Source organism: Zea mays, chromosome 10 (genome assembly GCF_902167145.1).
Source record: "Zea mays cultivar B73 chromosome 10, Zm-B73-REFERENCE-NAM-5.0, whole genome shotgun sequence".
NCBI classification, from domain to species: domain Eukaryota; kingdom Viridiplantae; phylum Streptophyta; class Magnoliopsida; order Poales; family Poaceae; genus Zea; species Zea mays.
In genome coordinates, this window is record NC_050105.1 from 132,778,890 (window position 1) to 132,796,636 (window position 17,747).

Genomic DNA, 17,747 nt, shown 5'->3' on the forward strand with positions numbered 1-17,747 from the left:
TTTCTCCTTTATTATATATTACAGATTGGGTATTACATTCAGCTTCCTCGTGCCGTCGCCGCTCGCCCAGATCTACGATGCAATGGTGAGTGGCTCTGTGAGGAGGCACACAAGCTCACATTGGCGGCAGCAAGAACGGTGTCGCCTCCTTGGTGGGTGGCAACCAGGCGCACGACACCTGCTCCCTCCCACACCGCGCCAGCACCAGAATAGCGGCGTCGCGTCGGCGAGCACAGCGCAGCGCGCAACGGCCCGGGTGCATGAGGAGGGGGCGTCGGCTGCCGAGGCCGAGGCTGTGACGAAGGAGCGCGGAGGGCGATGCCGCTAGTCAGGTTCGAGGTGCGGAATGAGGTGGGGCTGGGGGACCCCGGCCTCTACGGCGGCGGAGCTTCCGCTGCCGCCGCTACCGCGGGGGAGGAGGAGGAGCCCAATGCGCTGCTCGAGGGCGTCACCGTCGCGGGCCTCGTCGGGATCCTGCGCCAGCTCGGAGATCTCGCGGAGTAAGGCCCTGCTCCCTCCCTCGCTGCCTCCTTCTCTTGCGCGGTCTATGCGTGCCTTCGACCTGCCGGTTGCCGGTGCGCGTCTCTGTGGTCTAGTTCCCGCCTGGATCTGCTGCGCTACGTGTTTTGCGGCTCCCGACGGTGATGGTTGGGTTGTTTGGCCTCGACCCTGTGGTTGGGATTGGGAGAATGGGATAGCTCAGTTAGAATTTAAGACTACTCAGATGTTAATTTGTTGAGAATTGCTTAAAAACTGATCGGGTCAGAGTTCTGTCATACAAGTTTGTTGATAATTGCTTTTTAGAAACTGAACTATCATACAAATTTGTTGATAATTTCTTAGGAACGGAACTTAGTGGGAGCTCTGTTTCACAATAGTCTGCTTTGAATCAACTTTAGGCCTTTTAGTTGTTAAAAGAAGACATCATGCTTTATTGGGGTGCACTTTATGGCTCTATAAGTAAACTATTGCTCATATGTTGTAGCAAGTAGCAGCATGTCTTTCGTATTATATGCGGGGGTGGCTAAGGAGGTTATCGGTACCATCTTAAAATTGGTAAATTGATGCCATGAGTCGGTTAGTTAGATTTTGTATTTTTCATGGTATGCCATAGTGTCGGTGTATCTAGTTGCTGTAATTTGTTAGCCATGCTGCATCGATATGGTGTTGCCTATGCATCCTTTGTCTCTTGTCGTGCGTTTAGAGATGGTTTCGCCTCATATTGGTGGTTGTTGTTCATGTTGCAGGCGAGGCAGGTTCATATCCAGACAAGAAGCCACGATGGAATCTGGATTTCCCCTCTATCCGATGGAATCTGGATTTGGTGTCAGTCCGTTTTCCTGTGATTTTGGGATACCAGCCCCATTCCCCTTCATGGAGGGTATGCGTTGCTGTTGGTCGGCACACTGGAATGGAACAGATATAGACAGAACCTTCAAGTAAGTTCCTCGACATTACTTATATAATTACTAAGGGATTCATTTTAACACTATAAATGGATAGTAGACCTTGATATCTGTCAAGTGCTAAATGATTTTATGTCAATAAAGTACCATCAGTTTATTAAATCACTTATGAAAAACATGCATATATAACAATTCATTAGTAGGTAAAATTATTTCATTAGTAGCCGACCATTTCATATATTGTTGAAAGCCCGTGTGTTAGCTCGTATCGTGTGTTTATTAGGAGTTCGCTATTATCATTTCTTACAGCTAAAGAGCTTCACTGTTAGGACAGGTTTGGTCGCCAACGAAAGCACTACTCCACCTCTTTTACACTTTCCAACTATTCTAGTCAATACCATGCTAATTAAAGTTCAGCAAAATAAAGGAAATAATATTGCATAATTGCTTTGCGACCGGACCTATATAATATCTTGTGTAGTCCTATGATCCTATCCTCTTCAATTTACACTTCTGCTTTGAATGGTCTTCAGGTTCATAAGCAAGGAGTTGCGCTTGACCGATCTATGGATCTCTCTAGATGCACTGACTAAGGTGAATTGAAAGCGGAACTAGACATGATGTTTGAATTCGAGGGTGAATTAGTATCTGCAAACCAAAACTGGCAGATTGTTTATACCGACAACGAGGGTGATATGATGCTTGTGGGAGATGACCCGTGGGAGAATTTGATGTGGTTGTGTATGATGTACTTTATATTTTGGCATACTATGCACAAAAACAAATGCCTTCTATGACCTTCGTGATTTATACATTTTCAAACAAAATTTTATGATACTTCTTATTATGTTTTACGCTTTCACTAAAAAGCAAGTGTCACATTCGCCGTTACAAAACAGATCGATAATTTACGTAAATTTCGTATTCATTTATGCTATTTCGGTTCACGTTTTATACTTAAATCCACCTGAGACAGAAATAGATATACGATTTATGCTAAAATTCGTAATCATTTACGTTGTTTTGGTTCATGTTTTATTCTAAAATCTATCCGAGTCAGAACCTGATCACGATGGGACGCGCGAGATTATTACGCCGTAATCTACGGACCGCAATCGACGTTTCGAAACAGATCTACGTTTTACGCTAAAATTCGTAATCATTTACACTGTTTTGGTTCATGTTTTACGCTAAAATCTGTGTGAGTCAGAACCCGATCATGATGGGACACACGAGATTTTTACGCCGTAATTTTCGGCCCGCATTCGCCGTTTCGAAACAGATTTACGATTTACGCTAAAATTCGTAATCATTTACACTGTTTTGGTTCATGTTTTACGCTAAAATCTGTCTGAGTCAGAACCCGATCACGATGGGACGCACGAGATTTTTACGCCGTAATTTTCGGTCCGCATTCGCCGTTTCGAAACAGATCTACGATTTACGCTAAAATTCGTAATCGTTTACGCTGTTTTTGTTCACGTTTTACGCTAAAATCTATCCGAGTAAGAATCCGTGCCCGATGGGACGCACGCCGGTACGGGACGTGACTATACCTGGCTGGGGCTTCCTGGTACTAATGGAAGCCCTGGGCTTCCATTACCTCGTCCCTATATATATATCTATCCGAGTAAGAATCCGTGCCCGATGGGACGCACGCCGGTACGGGACGTGACTATACCTGGCTGGGGCTTCCTGGTACTAATGGAAGCCCTGGGCTTCCATTACCTCGTCCCTATATATATAACCATTACCTCGTCCCTATATATATATATATATATAGGGACGAGGTAATGGAAGCCCAGGGCTTCCATTAGTACCAGGAAGCCCCAGCCAGGTATAGTCACGTCCCGTACCGGCGTGCGTCCCATCGGGCACGGATTCTTACTCGGATAGATTTTAGCGTAAAACGTGAACAAAAACAGCGTAAACGATTACGAATTTTAGCGTAAATCGTAGATCTGTTTCGAAACGGCGAATGCGGACCGAAAATTACGGCGTAAAAATCTCGTGCGTCCCATCGTGATCGGGTTCTGACTCAGACAGATTTTAGCGTAAAACATGAACCAAAACAGTGTAAATGATTACGAATTTTAGCGTAAATCGTAAATCTGTTTCGAAACGGCGAATGCGGGCCGAAAATTACGGCGTAAAAATCTCGTGTGTCCCATCATGATCGGGTTCTGACTCACACAGATTTTAGCGTAAAACATGAACCAAAACAGTGTAAATGATTACGAATTTTAGCGTAAAACGTAGATCTGTTTCGAAACGTCGATTGCGGTCCGTAGATTACGGCGTAATAATCTCGCGCGTCCCATCGTGATCAGGTTCTGACTCGGATAGATTTTAGAATAAAACATGAACCAAAACAACGTAAATGATTACGAATTTTAGCATAAATCGTATATCTATTTCTGTCTCAGGTGGATTTAAGTATAAAACGTGAACCGAAATAGCATAAATGAATACGAAATTTACGTAAATTATCGATCTGTTTTGTAACGGCGAATGTGACACTTGCTTTTTAGTGAAAGCGTAAAACATAATAAGAAGTATCATAAAATTTTGTTTGAAAATGTATAAATCACGAAGGTCATAGAAGGCATTTGTTTTTGTGCATAGTATGCCAAAATATAAAGTACATCATACACAACCACATCAAATTCTCCCACGGGTCATCTCCCACAAGCATCATATCACCCTCGTTGTCGGTATAAACAATCTGCCAGTTTTGGTTTGCAGATACTAATTCACCCTCGAATTCAAACATCATGTCTAGTTCCGCTTTCAATTCACCTTAGTCAGTGCATCTAGAGAGATCCATAGATCGGTCAAGCGCAACTCCTTGCTTATGAACCTGAAGACCATTCAAAGCAGAAGTGTAAATTGAAGAGGATAGGATCATAGGACTACACAAGATATTATATAGGTCCGGTCGCAAAGCAATTATGCAATATTATTTCCTTTATTTTGCTGAACTTTAATTAGCATGGTATTGACTAGAATAGTTGGAAAGTGTAAAAGAGGTGGAGTAGTGCTTTCGTTGGCGACCAAACCTGTCCTAACAGTGAAGCTCTTTAGCTGTAAGAAATGATAATAGCGAACTCCTAATAAACACACGATACGAGCTAACACACGGGCTTTCAACAATATATGAAATGGTCGGCTACTAATGAAATAATTTTACCTACTAATGAATTGTTATATATGCATGTTTTTCATAAGTGATTTAATAAACTGATGGTACTTTATTGACATAAAATCATTTAGCACTTGACAGATATCAAGGTCTACTATCCATTTATAGTGTTAAAATGAATCCCTTAGTAATTATATAAGTAATGTCGAGGAACTTACTTGAAGGTTCTGTCTATATCTGTTCCATTCCAGTGTGCCGACCAACAGCAACGCATACCCTCCATGAAGGGGAATGGGGCTGGTATCCCAAAATCACAGGAAAACGGACTGACACCAAATCCAGATTCCATCGGATAGAGGGGAAATCCAGATTCCATCGTGGCTTCTTGTCTGGATATGAACCTGCCTCGCCTGCAACATGAACAACAACCACCAATATGAGGCGAAACCATCTCTAAACGCACGACAAGAGACAAAGGATGCATAGGCAACACCATATCGATGCAGCATGGCTAACAAATTACAGCAACTAGATACACCGACACTATGGCATACCATGAAAAATACAAAATCTAACTAACCGACTCATGGCATCAATTTACCAATTTTAAGATGGTACCGATAACCTCCTTAGCCACCCCCGCATATAATACGAAAGACATGCTGCTACTTGCTACAACATATGAGCAATAGTTTACTTATAGAGCCATAAAGTGCACCCCAATAAAGCATGATGTCTTCTTTTAACAACTAAAAGGCCTAAAGTTGATTCAAAGCAGACTATTGTGAAACAGAGCTCCCACTAAGTTCCGTTCCTAAGAAATTATCAACAAATTTGTATGATAGTTCAGTTTCTAAAAAGCAATTATCAACAAACTTGTATGACAGAACTCTGACCCGATCAGTTTTTAAGCAATTCTCAACAAATTAACATCTGAGTAGTCTTAAATTCTAACTGAGCTATCCCATTCTCCCAATCCCAACCACAGGGTCGAGGCCAAACAACCCAACCATCACCGTCGGGAGCCGCAAAACACGTAGCGCAGCAGATCCAGGCGGGAACTAGACCACAGAGACGCGCACCGGCAACCGGCAGGTCGAAGGCACGCATAGACCGCGCAAGAGAAGGAGGCAGCGAGGGAGGGAGCAGGGCCTTACTCCGCGAGATCTCCGAGCTGGCGCAGGATCCCGACGAGGCCCGCGACGGTGACGCCCTCGAGCAGCGCATTGGGCTCCTCCTCCTCCCCCGCGGTAGCGGCGGCAGCGGAAGCTCCGCCGCCGTAGAGGCCGGGGTCCCCCAGCCCCACCTCATTCCGCACCTCGAACCTGACTAGCGGCATCGCCCTCCGCGCTCCTTCGTCACAGCCTCGGCCTCGGCAGCCGACGCCCCCTCCTCATGCACCCGGGCCGTTGCGCGCTGCGCTGTGCTCGCCGACGCGACGCCGCTATTCTGGTGCTGGCGCGGTGTGGGAGGGAGCAGGTGTCGTGCGCCTGGTTGCCACCCACCAAGGAGGCGACACCGTTCTTGCTGCCGCCAATGTGAGCTTGTGTGCCTCCTCACAGAGCCACTCACCATTGCATCGTAGATCTGGGCGAGCGGCGACGGCACGAGGAAGCTGAAGGCGTTGAGGACGAGCCAGAGGACGAGCTTGGACGACCACCACACTGAGTGCCACGAGTTGCGGCAGTCGTGCACCTCTCTGGCGTCCACGTCGGGCGGGGTTGGATGCGCCGGCAGGATTTGCGTGTATCGTGGCGGCGGCGGGTTACGATGGATGGGGTTGTGGGTAGGGTGCAAGTGGAACCGTCGAAAGGGATAGGGTTAGGGTTGTGGTCGACATGGTGTGAATTGATCGGGGTAGAAAGGTGAATTTACTGGACCAAAGATGGGCCGTGGGTGCCTGTTTGCGGATGGGTTAAATGGCTTGTGGTGGCACGACTGAACTAAAGATATTAGACTAGGGCTTTCTCTAGTAATTGAGAGCCTAGGGCTCTTAATACTATACCTATATATATATATATATATATATATATATATATATATATATATATATATATATATATATATATATATATATATATATATATATATATATATATATATATGAGAGAGAGAGAGAGATTTTCAAGGATGCAGTGGAATCACAAATCTCTCTGCGCTTGTAGTTTATCCCACTAATAGGGTCAGTGGACTTTGATGCCAATCGTTCATAGCTAAATGTCACCTGGCCTCCATTTTTTAGCAGTTTGTTTCTGTGAGACAATAGGCTCTGTTTGGACATGTTTATCAGTCCCTGTTTCTAATTGATGAGGAGAAGTAGAAGCTAATTCAGTCTTGCATGTATCTGCATCAAGTGAAGGTGTCATCAAACTTTGGCAACAAGAAAAAACGGTTTTGCTGATAGTGGAAAGTCACACCATTCTGGTGCATGCCATTTATAAGCTGTACCAGGTATATAGCTACTATCAGATTGATTCTCATATGGCCATAAAACAAACGTCTTCACTGCAAAGGACCAAACACTTCTTGACATTGCAACACCTTTTGGAATCTTCGAAATTTCCCAGAGCCTGAGGTATGGTAAGGAAACCCAGAGATAGTTGGAGATCTAACACCAAGTCTTGGATCCCTAAGATATTCTTACTCATGTTACTATGCCCATCACGGTACTACAAACTTGAAGCTTCAGTTGTCTGAGAAGCAAAAATAGCACTATAGCAGTACCATCATGGGTTTTGAAACCCAAAAAAACTTGATATTGCAAGACTTTTGTGCAATCAGGTAGATCCCGCAAAATCTGAAGAAACGCTTCCATTTGCAAAAAATAGCACAGGAGGAAAAAACAGTGATATAGGAAAGGAACAACACCAGGTGAGAGAGAGAGAGGGGAGGGATGCTGCCCGCCCGCACCTGGTCCCGAAGCGGCGAAGCAAGGTGAAGCCGGAGCCGTCATCGGTGAGCTCGACGACAAGGCCGACCGGCCGCCACGAGAATCGCGAGTGCTGCAGCGAGGTGTGCCGAGGCCACGAGCGCCACACGGCCTGCGAAGAGGAAGACCATGAGGCGCTCGCCGGTGAGCAACGCTGCTGTTGGCGATGGAGACGTGGAGGCGATGGCATGCGCGAACCCGACTCAACACTGGTGACGGTATCGAGGTCGGGAGGGGGAGGCAGCGGCGTGGAGGGAGGGACGGCGCGGGAATCTGGATGGGAGATCGTCGTGGGTCCGAGTCGCACAGGGAAGGGCAGACCGCGGACACGATGAATGTCTCCGTTGAATCGAAGAAAATTTCGCGTCCGACACGCGCGTGGCCAGGAGCCCGCGCGAAGTGCGGGGAGGCGCCGAAACCGGGTCAAGTTTTAAGACTTTAGATTTAGGATGCACTAGCTCCTTTTCTTTTCATATTTTACCCGCCAGCTGCGTGTCTACCGAATGGTCAGCGTTTCCGACGGCCAACCTTATCAGTGAACTAATTTGTCTGCCATATATTAACGCTCGGAGGCGGATAACATAATTAGCGTGGGGACGAATCCTTGGTGCAAACACTTTCGTTACGTATCTCTCCGCACACCGTAATTAGAGTGGGGACGAATCCACATGGTGCAAAGTTGCAAACACGTGTGTTACGTGGTACAAGAACGTAAAATAAAAATAAATTGATGCCAATTGATGGATCATATATGCGGCGACATAAATGATTGACAAGATGCTGGTAACCAATTCATGGGAATTGGTGGATCACGACAACAAAAATAGCAAGCAAAACGTGCGTGCATACAAAATGATGCCCAAAAGCGCAGATCACAGCAATACATTGTTTTTTTATCTTAGACAAAAAAAAATCTTTGCAGGAAAGCATCCCGTATGAGAAATTGCAGCACCTCGTCGCTGCCACTACCAAGTAGAACTCCACTGTAGACTGGTACGGCAAACTTCAGTTAATCCCAAACTTGCAGACTGGGCACAGTTTCTTTCTCCTAAGCCACTCGTCAATACACTGTAGCTTGCAAACAGTTTGTCATCAGAAATGCGACAAAATTCAACGAAAGTGACTGAAACATAACAATCAGGGGGATAACCTCTTTATGGAACTTGTGAAAGCAAGGCAAATGGCGGATAGTATCTCCCACAGAAGGATTTTCAAGGCAGACAGAACATGGATCTTCAATGCTATTGGACTGTCCGAAACGGGAAGTCATAAGAAACTAATTAGAATTTTTCAGACAGAGGGAAGGGAAAAAACTTATACCAGTTTGGAAGTTACCTGAACTACTGACTGTGGCAAATTATTGATCTGGCTTTCTGAAGCACCAGTGTGCTGGTGGTTATTTTCATCCAGAGCAAGCAGTGCATCATAGTCATTTCTGCAACAAGCCAACAAGTGCTCTATTAGGACGTTCACATTGTCTTTTTTTAGAGGTGGGAGTGTAGAAGTGAGAGTCGCTATAGTAGCATAAATGGAGATAAATAAACCACCCAGTAGAATATTTTAAACAAATGAATAAGCAGAAGATAAATTCATTTTTTAACAGGTTTCCTTCAGAAAGAATGATACATGCAGACGAAGAATGACATAAATGATAAATACGTAAAGCTTTCATTTCGAGCAATATAATGAATTGAACATGTAGACTGTTTTGAATTCTCAAGTCACTCAAGCAATTTGAACACCAGTGAAACTATAAAAGATGAATAAGAGAACGATCACTTACAAGTCAATGTTTGGTTGAATGTGCAAAGCACCAGGATATCTTGCTAAAGCAGCTCTCTGAAAGTAGCAAAATAGAAGCTGTTAATACCCTTCTATCTACGGTAGCAAAAAAAACGGCTAACTCAAGAAAGACTATCATCACAACTGAGTACAGAGAGCAGCAGAGAACGCCCCTGTGGTAAGTTAGGAGAACAAAGCATCTACCAGAAAAGTACAAACAGAAGCCAAGGTATGACAGATTGATAGTGCTTTTGTCCATACACCAACATATAACTGACCCAGTATTTAACCAATCAAATTCCAATATACATTAATAATCTAGTAATACAATCTTCCAAAAAATAATCTACTAATACAACTGGAAACTTAAAAAGTTGTATAATGTTGCCATATGATTTCATTGCATTGAAGCTGAATAACATGTAGGTTTACCTAAAGAAACCAAGAAAGTTTCATTTTACTGAGACGCTAATATTCAATTATTCATAGTAAAAATGAAAAGGGCAAGGAAGAATCATTACCAATCCCAAATTTATTGGAGCAGTATTCCGCTGACGGGAAATCATATTGTTTGCTGTTGCTAATTCAGCCCTAAGAGCATTTCGATAAGAACTCAAACGAGTAGCCCGAGCACCTCTCTAATAAAAAAGGATTAACCATGTCAATTTCAATAGACAGAAAAGCAAATGCATTTTGTCATAAAGAATACTTTCTTTCTGCAAGATTTTGGTTAGCATATTTCTTGTTTTTAATATTTAAAAAACATTAACTTCATATTCAGATCTTGTAAAATGACAGTGTATAGTAGCAAGACTAGAATACCTACTGGTCACTAGCTCACACATGCAAAACATAAAATGATTTCAGTGCTCTCACAGTATGGTTTTGGAACCTCCTTAAGGTCCTAGATGTCCGATGAGTATCTTCTTCATGTTGAAGTGACATTGCTACAATTGCATCAATCTGTTTTATGGAAAACTCAGAATCTGGCTGTTTTCTAGTCATCAAGATGTTAATAGAGTACTAAAGAGAGATGATGAGAAATTACCTCTTCTGTTGGGGCAAAACGAGCAGATTCATTGTAGAGCTGCTCCTGGAGTTGGCGAGCCAATAACTCATCCGACTCCAATTGTGCTTCTATGGTAGGATCAAGAGTTCTATTAGTGAATCCACTCGAACTAGGTCTAGCTTCAGGGGATACGTCATCAATGTTTATTACAGGAATATTATGCTGATGACTGCTATGATTTGGGCCAGCTGATATTTTTGACGATTGAAGATCACCTCTAGGTTCGTCAGCAGCACTAGAGCTTTCACCAATATGGGAAGAAGTTGAGGTTTGTTTTCTCCTTTCTCTACCAAGCATTATTGTTTTATTCCCTATCTTATCAGGAACTATTATGTTTGCTCCACTAACAGAGCTATGCTTGCCTCCAGCAGATCCATGGTTTTGATTAGATCGTGTGGTAGAAGATCCAGATTCCCATCCGGAACTGCTAGTTATATTACCCATAAACGAAATGGGTAATTTACTTGTGTGGTTGTGTGTTGTTCTCCAACCTTGCTCCGTGCTTATATCAGAAAAGTTTTTGTTTAGATAAGTTCCAGCAGTACTAAGATCAACCCTGCAACAGCAGATATAACAGAAGTAAGACATGTTGGTTCTCCAACAGTATATTGACCAGAAAAACAAAGTATTCATTTCATAATAATATATAAGGTACCTTGCTGAGCAAAGTCGAATGGACAAAAAAATTGCCTTCTAAAGCAATCAGTTGGGTTTCAACGTAATCCTTGTCAATCAAGCTAACTATACTGTACGTATATCAGTTCATTCACTATCATTTCTTACATAAGCCATATTGACATGTTTTAGACTTTTATAAGAGAAGACAATATTAAAATGTTTCAGCTCATATCAGCACTCAAAACGGCTATAGCATGAAATGAACTAGTTATTCCAGTCGTAAAAGAGATCAAGACAGCTATTATGAGAACAGATAGAACATACCCCCTCAAATTAGCTTCTCCAGTTTGATCACTATCCAAGATATCACAGTCAATTCCTTTTCCATTGTTGTTGAGGCCTGATAAGCTAACTTCAGAACAACTGCTGTTGTTTGCATGACATTTGGACTGCCGAACCAAAGTCCTGCCAAATCTGTCTGTTCTCAGCTTTTTTGCGGCCCTTGTGTCCATATTGTGTCCAGACATCAATTTATTGTTCACTTCAGATCTCTGCCTTGTCATTATTGGTGAATTCTCCGTGAGGTCAATCACATCACCTCCGTCAAATGCATCAGGCTGATGCGGATGGTCCAAATGTTCACTTAAAGAGCACATTTCCTGTTTTTCATTAACTTTTGCATCTGTCTTGGCTATGTTAGAGGGGGAAATACATCCATTGCGTACCAGCCTTTTTTGGCCCACATGCCTTCGAGGAAAAACACGCAGAGGGCTTGTAGGTCCTGCAATGACCTTGTTAGTGATCAAGTCCCCTTTGACCTCCCCAGAACTTGATCCTGGACAAACATCAGCACCTGTTACACCTTTCAGCTTATCAGTAGTGCGAGTGCATAATCTGTATCCTGGTTTTCCCACTTGAATAGTAGGAAAACCTGGTCCTATGTCTAGAAAGTTTGCACTCTGATGACCTGCATCTTGCTGACCAACCTCTCCATCTTTAACTTGGAAGGTAGGGTTCCTTCCTCCAGTCACACTACAACTTATATTGTTCGAAATGCTTCTGCTCTGATCAAAGCCATGTTTTCCAGCCCTCTTTTCACTGTCAACAGATATCCTTGTGCTGTCAGGTTTCTGTAGGGAAAATTTTGCCTTATAGTCTTTAGACAGTTCCAGAATCTGTGCTGCTTCAGCTTGTTTGAAAATATGATCAGTATCTAAAGCTGCAGGCAGTATGCTACAACCATTATTTTGACTTGATGAACCTTGCACGGAATTGTTCTTGAATCTAATTCTAAATTTGCGCTGTGGTGATGGATTAGCAGCTGCCATTGTACCATCCCTCCCAACAATAGAGCTGGAAACATGGTATTTTGACTGCTGTAATCGGTCAGGAGTGTCAGGAACCTCAAGAATCTCATCAGAATTCATGTCAGTCATATTCACTCTATTTATTTAAGTTGCAGAAACTTGCCCCTTCACCTGTGCATGCAAACTTAAGATTCAACACTTTTTCCAATGGTTACTTTACAAAACAAGTATTAACACTATAATGAGAACATGACCTATATAAACAAGAAAGGAAACCAATAAGAAATAAGAACATGCAAAAGCTTGATTGGGGATCTTAAAGCAGGAAGCACGACTGTTACACATCAAGATAACAAAAGCGCATGGCTCTAACAATGGGAACATTTGACTTTGACGATGATAGCATGGTAGTGATACAGGGATGTTGAGAGAGCTCATGGCGATATAGTCATGGATAGAATAGCAGGTGACAGCAGAGGGGGAAAAAGGAAGGTTGGGACGTGGAAGCAGGTAGACTAGGGGATGGTGTGGTGTGATTAGAAGTATGGGTGTAGGACAAGATCGCAACAGTTGTACTGGAACTGGATACAGCTAGTCAGATACCAAAAAACAACAGAAGCAGGACAATAAACTAAACTAGGTGAATGTTTTCTTTAAAAATAATGCTTTTCAGAAAAGTTTATCCTAGCCAAATAGGATTGAGGGTTCAAGACAAAAAAAAACAGTTAGCATTGAGCATATTTAGTATGTAACAGCTTGCTTAATTTTGAAGTGCAATATACTGTCGAGTTGTTACAAATGACTTTGTACTTAAAACAATTCAAAACAACATAACCTAGCTTTCACGTTTTCCCAAATCAGCTACTATGTTGTACTGGTAACATCAAACGACAACTTAGAACACATTTCACACATCCCAGAGTTACAGGTAAATATAACATCAAATTATAAATCTTATCACTCTTAAGCTGAAGTTTACTATCAGTGACAACTCCAGTGCTGGCCAGAAGGCCCTATTACCCCTACTGGTCCACAATAACTTTTGCCACCACCATACCTGCGGCGTACAAAAGTACGGTTGTCATATGAAAAAATGGCGGCTTCGCCTCACCTGCTTATCCCCTCTAGAGATAGCTCCACGAGACAGCGCTACCAGGCCGGTGCAGACCTGCCTTCAGCGCGTTAGGGTTGAGATTCGTCTACGCCGCGACAGAATGGAGAAGAACAACAGCGGTCCCATCGCATCGTATCGGACGGAGATGGAAAGGAGCGCAAAAGCCGCGGAGAAGGACCGCGGCGTGGAGGAAGAGGAAACGCTGTGACGGGGAGGCGATTGGGAGAGGACGCGAAATGTGGCGACACAGCCCAAAACTCATGGAATTCGCAGTTGGAAACCCTAGCACGTAATAATCTGACGACATCGACAGAGATTACCTTGATTTTTCTTCTCCCGATCTGATGGCGAAACGCACGATCCCCAAATCGTGCGAATCTGGAGCGATCCGGGGAGGGGGGCCCGAATCAGGAGGACGGCGGCTGCAAAGCCTGCAATAGCCGCCTGCTCCAAACGTCCTTCCTCTCCGATCTCTCCCCTCTATCTCTCTCTGGTGGTCAGTTTGAGTTTGAAATCTACTGTATCATCGCCGCCCCTCTCCTTGCGTTTCCGCTGCCGCCTGGGATCAGGTAATGGGTTGGGTTTTGGTGGGCTCCATATGGGAATCGGTGGGCCTATGGGTGAATCCGGCTGTGTGATACACGACGGTTTCTGGCGTCAAACGTTACGATTGAGGTCAAGAAGAAGGTATGCAGATGCAAGTGTACATGGCAGGGAGGAACATGCTGACGCACGTAGGCACGCCCAACCAGGCCCTGTTGTCATCGCATTTGGCCCGTGGGCCTGTGGAACAGCTTCTCCGAGGCGACTCTAGTGCCTTTCGGATTTTTTTTTCTTGCAAGTATTTTTTACGAGACCGGGTATCACAGTGCAGTGAGTGCACATTTATTCCTACAAACGCATCTTCAAATAACTAAATCTATACTACCTATTAAGAGTGTAATAGTAGTCTGCCTCCTGCCGTTCTACCATTCTGCCATCCTGCAACCTCAACCGTCCATTCCATTGTTCTGCAATTTCAACCGTTCGATCACCAGCCGCTCGATCCCCCACCGCCGCCAGTCGTCCGATCCCATCGCCCGATCCCCGCCCCGGAGGTTGGAGATGCGAGGGATGGCCCCTGCCCCGGTGCCCCCCACCCCCGTTACCCTCGTCCGATCCTCTTCCTTCCCCGCAGTCTCCGATCCGCCCGGCTTCACCAAATCCACCCCTCCCCACGCAACAGCCACCGACCGTGTTCGCCGCCCCACCTCCTCGCCTGGCGTCCGTGTTGCTCGCCGCCCTGGAAGGGACGCGTTCACAAGAGGCAAGGTCGTGCCCCCGCCCGCCCCCGCGCAACCGCCGCGGCGCTCGACGTGTGGACGTCCGAGCCGGCGCCCGTGCAGGAGCGGCGCCGGAAGCTGCTCCAGATGCTGGGGCTCGCCGGGGACCCCGCCCTGGCGCGCCTCGAGATGGGCCGATCGGTCTCCTACGACGACGGGCCTGTGCCCGTCCGCTCGGCGCCGGCCTCGCTGCCCATCTCCCGATCCAGATCAGACGACGGCGTCGTGCCAGCCTCGGCGACCAAGCCGCCGCTGGGAGGGCGGTCGCCGGGCTCCTCCGAGGCCACGCAAGTTCATGCGAGGCAGAGAGACGGGAGCAATATCCAGGATGATTCGGGCGAGCGCCTCACGTCCGCGGTTGTTGGGAGCTTCGCTCACCATCTCGTGCTCGCCTTTTACTCCGCTCATTCACCGGTAATGGGGTCGACGGCGTGGATCAAAACCGCCTGGGTGCCTTGGCATCATTCAACCGCCGCCGAGCTCCATCGACAACAAACTCGAGCGGCCCCGCCTCAAGTCTCCGTCAGCGGACCCGGTCGTGCAGATCGTAGGGAACTTCGCCCCCATCGGTGAGCAGTCGCCGACTTCATCTCCAACGACCCTGGCGAAGACAGGTGACACCAGAGCGCGAGTCACAGAGATCTCCATCATCACCGTGTCCGACAGCAGGGTCTCATGCCTCCTGTTTGGGACCAGAAAGGCATCGTTCCTCTTGGAGGTGCCGCTCGGCGTCGCTGTCTCGCTCTTCGATAAGGGCCATAGCGGGGGTCACACCGTTGATATCTGCGTCGTGATCCTGCAGCGCCTGAATCCTGTCGTACACGCCCGCTAGGGTGAACTGGATCCTGTTGTGATTGAAGGGTACCAGGTGAGTGGTGTCCCTAGCGGGTAGCTGATGTCCACCACCAAGACGGTTGTCCCCTTCTCCTCTGTCTTACTGCCTCCGCATCTGCTTCTATAAAATTTCAGATGCAAGTACGTCGTTTAGATTTATCACTTCATTGATTAATTGATTGAATCAGAGCTCCAAACATCCTTCAACCTAATGCTTGCACACATCAAGCTGTCGCTTCTTTTTCCTAGCTATCCACGCTGAGTGCTAACATTATCTTTTTATTCATTGTTTGGTTGACTAATGCTGGGATGATCTGCAGACCGAACATGGTAAGAGTTCAATTCACATTTTGTTACAATGAACTGTGCTTCTTTTGTTGAAATCCTGAGTATTGATGCATTTGTTTTCCAGATTACACTGACAGGTTTCATGTTTCTATTGACATCAGCATTCCTTGGCTTTGTAAGTAAAGTTTTCAATACATATGAAATGGTCCTGTATTGTTCTTATATATATAATATATGTGCAAGTTTTTTCCTTTCTTGATGATCATAGTACTACACTACTAATAATTCAGAAAGTTTGAGCATTATTATTGCTTCCATTCTACGCGCAGATGAAGAAGACGTAAGTGCTTGTTTGCTGCTCCTATTTATTTGGTGATACTTGTGTAATAGATATGAGCAACTTTAAGTTGATGCATGGATACTTCTTAGATGATGCGCGCTAATGAATTTTACCATGGCTGGTGTATGTGTATCATGCCCTGACTAGGGGTTGTGAGCATGAAAAATTGCTTACGCCACAGTTTTTGGTCTTCCCGTATGGCTGCAATTGTATTTACGTGAACTGGCTCTTTTGCAGCCTGAAAATGCACGATGAATCAAATAAGCGACAGAAGGTTGATGATGATGTCCAAGAGGGTGCTCTTCCTCCTTATCTACTCGATTGTGATCAGACACAGCGTGCCAAGGTGGATTACTGTTTTTGGCTTCTCTCAGCTAATTACTGCCTCTGTTACAAATCATAGGCCACTTCGATTGTTGTTGGTTCATAAATTTTGTTATGTAAAAAAAGTCGAAGTGACATAATCTGGAACAGAGGGGGTGGTATGATACAGTAACGTTTTAAGTCAAAGCAACATAATTTGGAACAGAGGGAGTATGATACAGTAACGTTTTATGGCCCTGTGGGATGTGATTCATCCAAAGTCTGGTTCAAATGTAATGTTCTCCATTTACTTGTTATCATATTGTGCAAGCTAATGCTGAAAGGAGCTGCATCCAGTTTCCTATGATGACTGAACATGGTTGGAGGCCTCCTGTGTTAGCAGCTGTTGTATGCCTGTATCTACATGAATTTTCTCCTGACTACTATTGGTTCATGGAGGATAAATAAAAATAGCTGGAAAGAGTTAGTGTTCTCTCATCTCTGTTTTCCTCCTATTGTATGTTTGTGCACACTAACCTATCGGTGGATTTACCTAACTTACATTTTTCTACTTGCTAGGCCCATTGCATTTCTGTCTACTCTTTTGGAAGCAGATGATCGTGCTGTTCGAATGGCTGCTGGTGAAGCATTGGCTTTGTGCTTTGAGTTAAATCTGCTTGATGTTTCTTCTCGTGAGGATGATGGTGTTAACACAGGAGGAACAACTGGTTCTAAGAACAAGCTTTTCTTGGATATGCAAGCATTAAAAACCAAAATATCAGGTTTGGCCACTAATCTCTCTACTGAGGCTGGGGTGCAAGGTGTAGAACCAGAGAAGATCATCATGTTAAAGTACGTAAGCAGGCAAGTTGACACGAAGGGTAGGCTGGGATTGGGCGGACACGTAATTGCTTCATGTTTTACGGCTTAAATCTTTATTATATAAATTATCAGTTTACATGATTCTATATTTATCTTTTCTCTTCTAGATAAAATAAAATTATAAATAAATAGGATTTGAACCTTAGTTATTAGATCTAAATTCACACCCAACTAACCAAGATATCATATATTTTTATATTTTATTAAAACAAAGTCTAACCATATCTCTGGAATCTTCAAAAGCATCAACGTTAGTGTTCAAGGTTAGTATAACAAAGGAATTCAATTTTCCTTCAGGCGTGGCTGACCCCGTGAACTTGCCGTCGGGAAGTCCAGCTGCTGCGGTTTTTGTGGCGAGCCTTTGCAGTTCGTTCTTCAGGTGATTTGTATCTAACCATATCTCGTGAGGAT

General features: G+C 44.7%; 1 protein-coding gene and 1 long non-coding RNA gene across 3 annotated transcripts; one reads left to right on the top strand and one right to left on the bottom strand.

Moving 5' to 3' along the window:
* The first annotated feature begins 1,247 nt into the window (after nucleotides 1-1,247).
* Nucleotides 1,248-2,204, top strand: LOC103642828 (uncharacterized). The gene is made up of 2 exons (XR_002265594.2): nucleotides 1,248-1,439; nucleotides 1,940-2,204. It is a non-coding gene; the product is annotated as an uncharacterized lncRNA (long non-coding RNA).
* A 5,985-nt stretch (nucleotides 2,205-8,189) lies between these two features.
* Nucleotides 8,190-14,146, bottom strand: LOC103164614 (Putative RING zinc finger domain superfamily protein). 2 transcript variants are annotated; one of them, XM_008665161.3, is made up of 9 exons: nucleotides 13,688-14,146; nucleotides 11,271-12,424; nucleotides 10,308-10,884; nucleotides 10,136-10,222; nucleotides 9,781-9,897; nucleotides 9,261-9,316; nucleotides 8,813-8,912; nucleotides 8,628-8,726; nucleotides 8,190-8,545 (listed from the first exon to the last, which is right to left on the bottom strand). In XM_008665161.3, exons 2-9 carry the CDS (start codon nucleotides 12,380-12,382, stop codon nucleotides 8,483-8,485), a joined length of 2,211 nt encoding a protein of 736 aa, XP_008663383.1. In that variant the 5' UTR covers nucleotides 12,383-12,424; nucleotides 13,688-14,146; the 3' UTR covers nucleotides 8,190-8,482. The 2 variants fall into 2 exon arrangements, with proteins under 2 accessions (XP_008663383.1, XP_020401188.1); XM_020545599.3 differs by having other exon boundaries at nucleotides 13,365-14,052.
* Nucleotides 14,147-17,747: the final 3,601 nt, after the last annotated feature.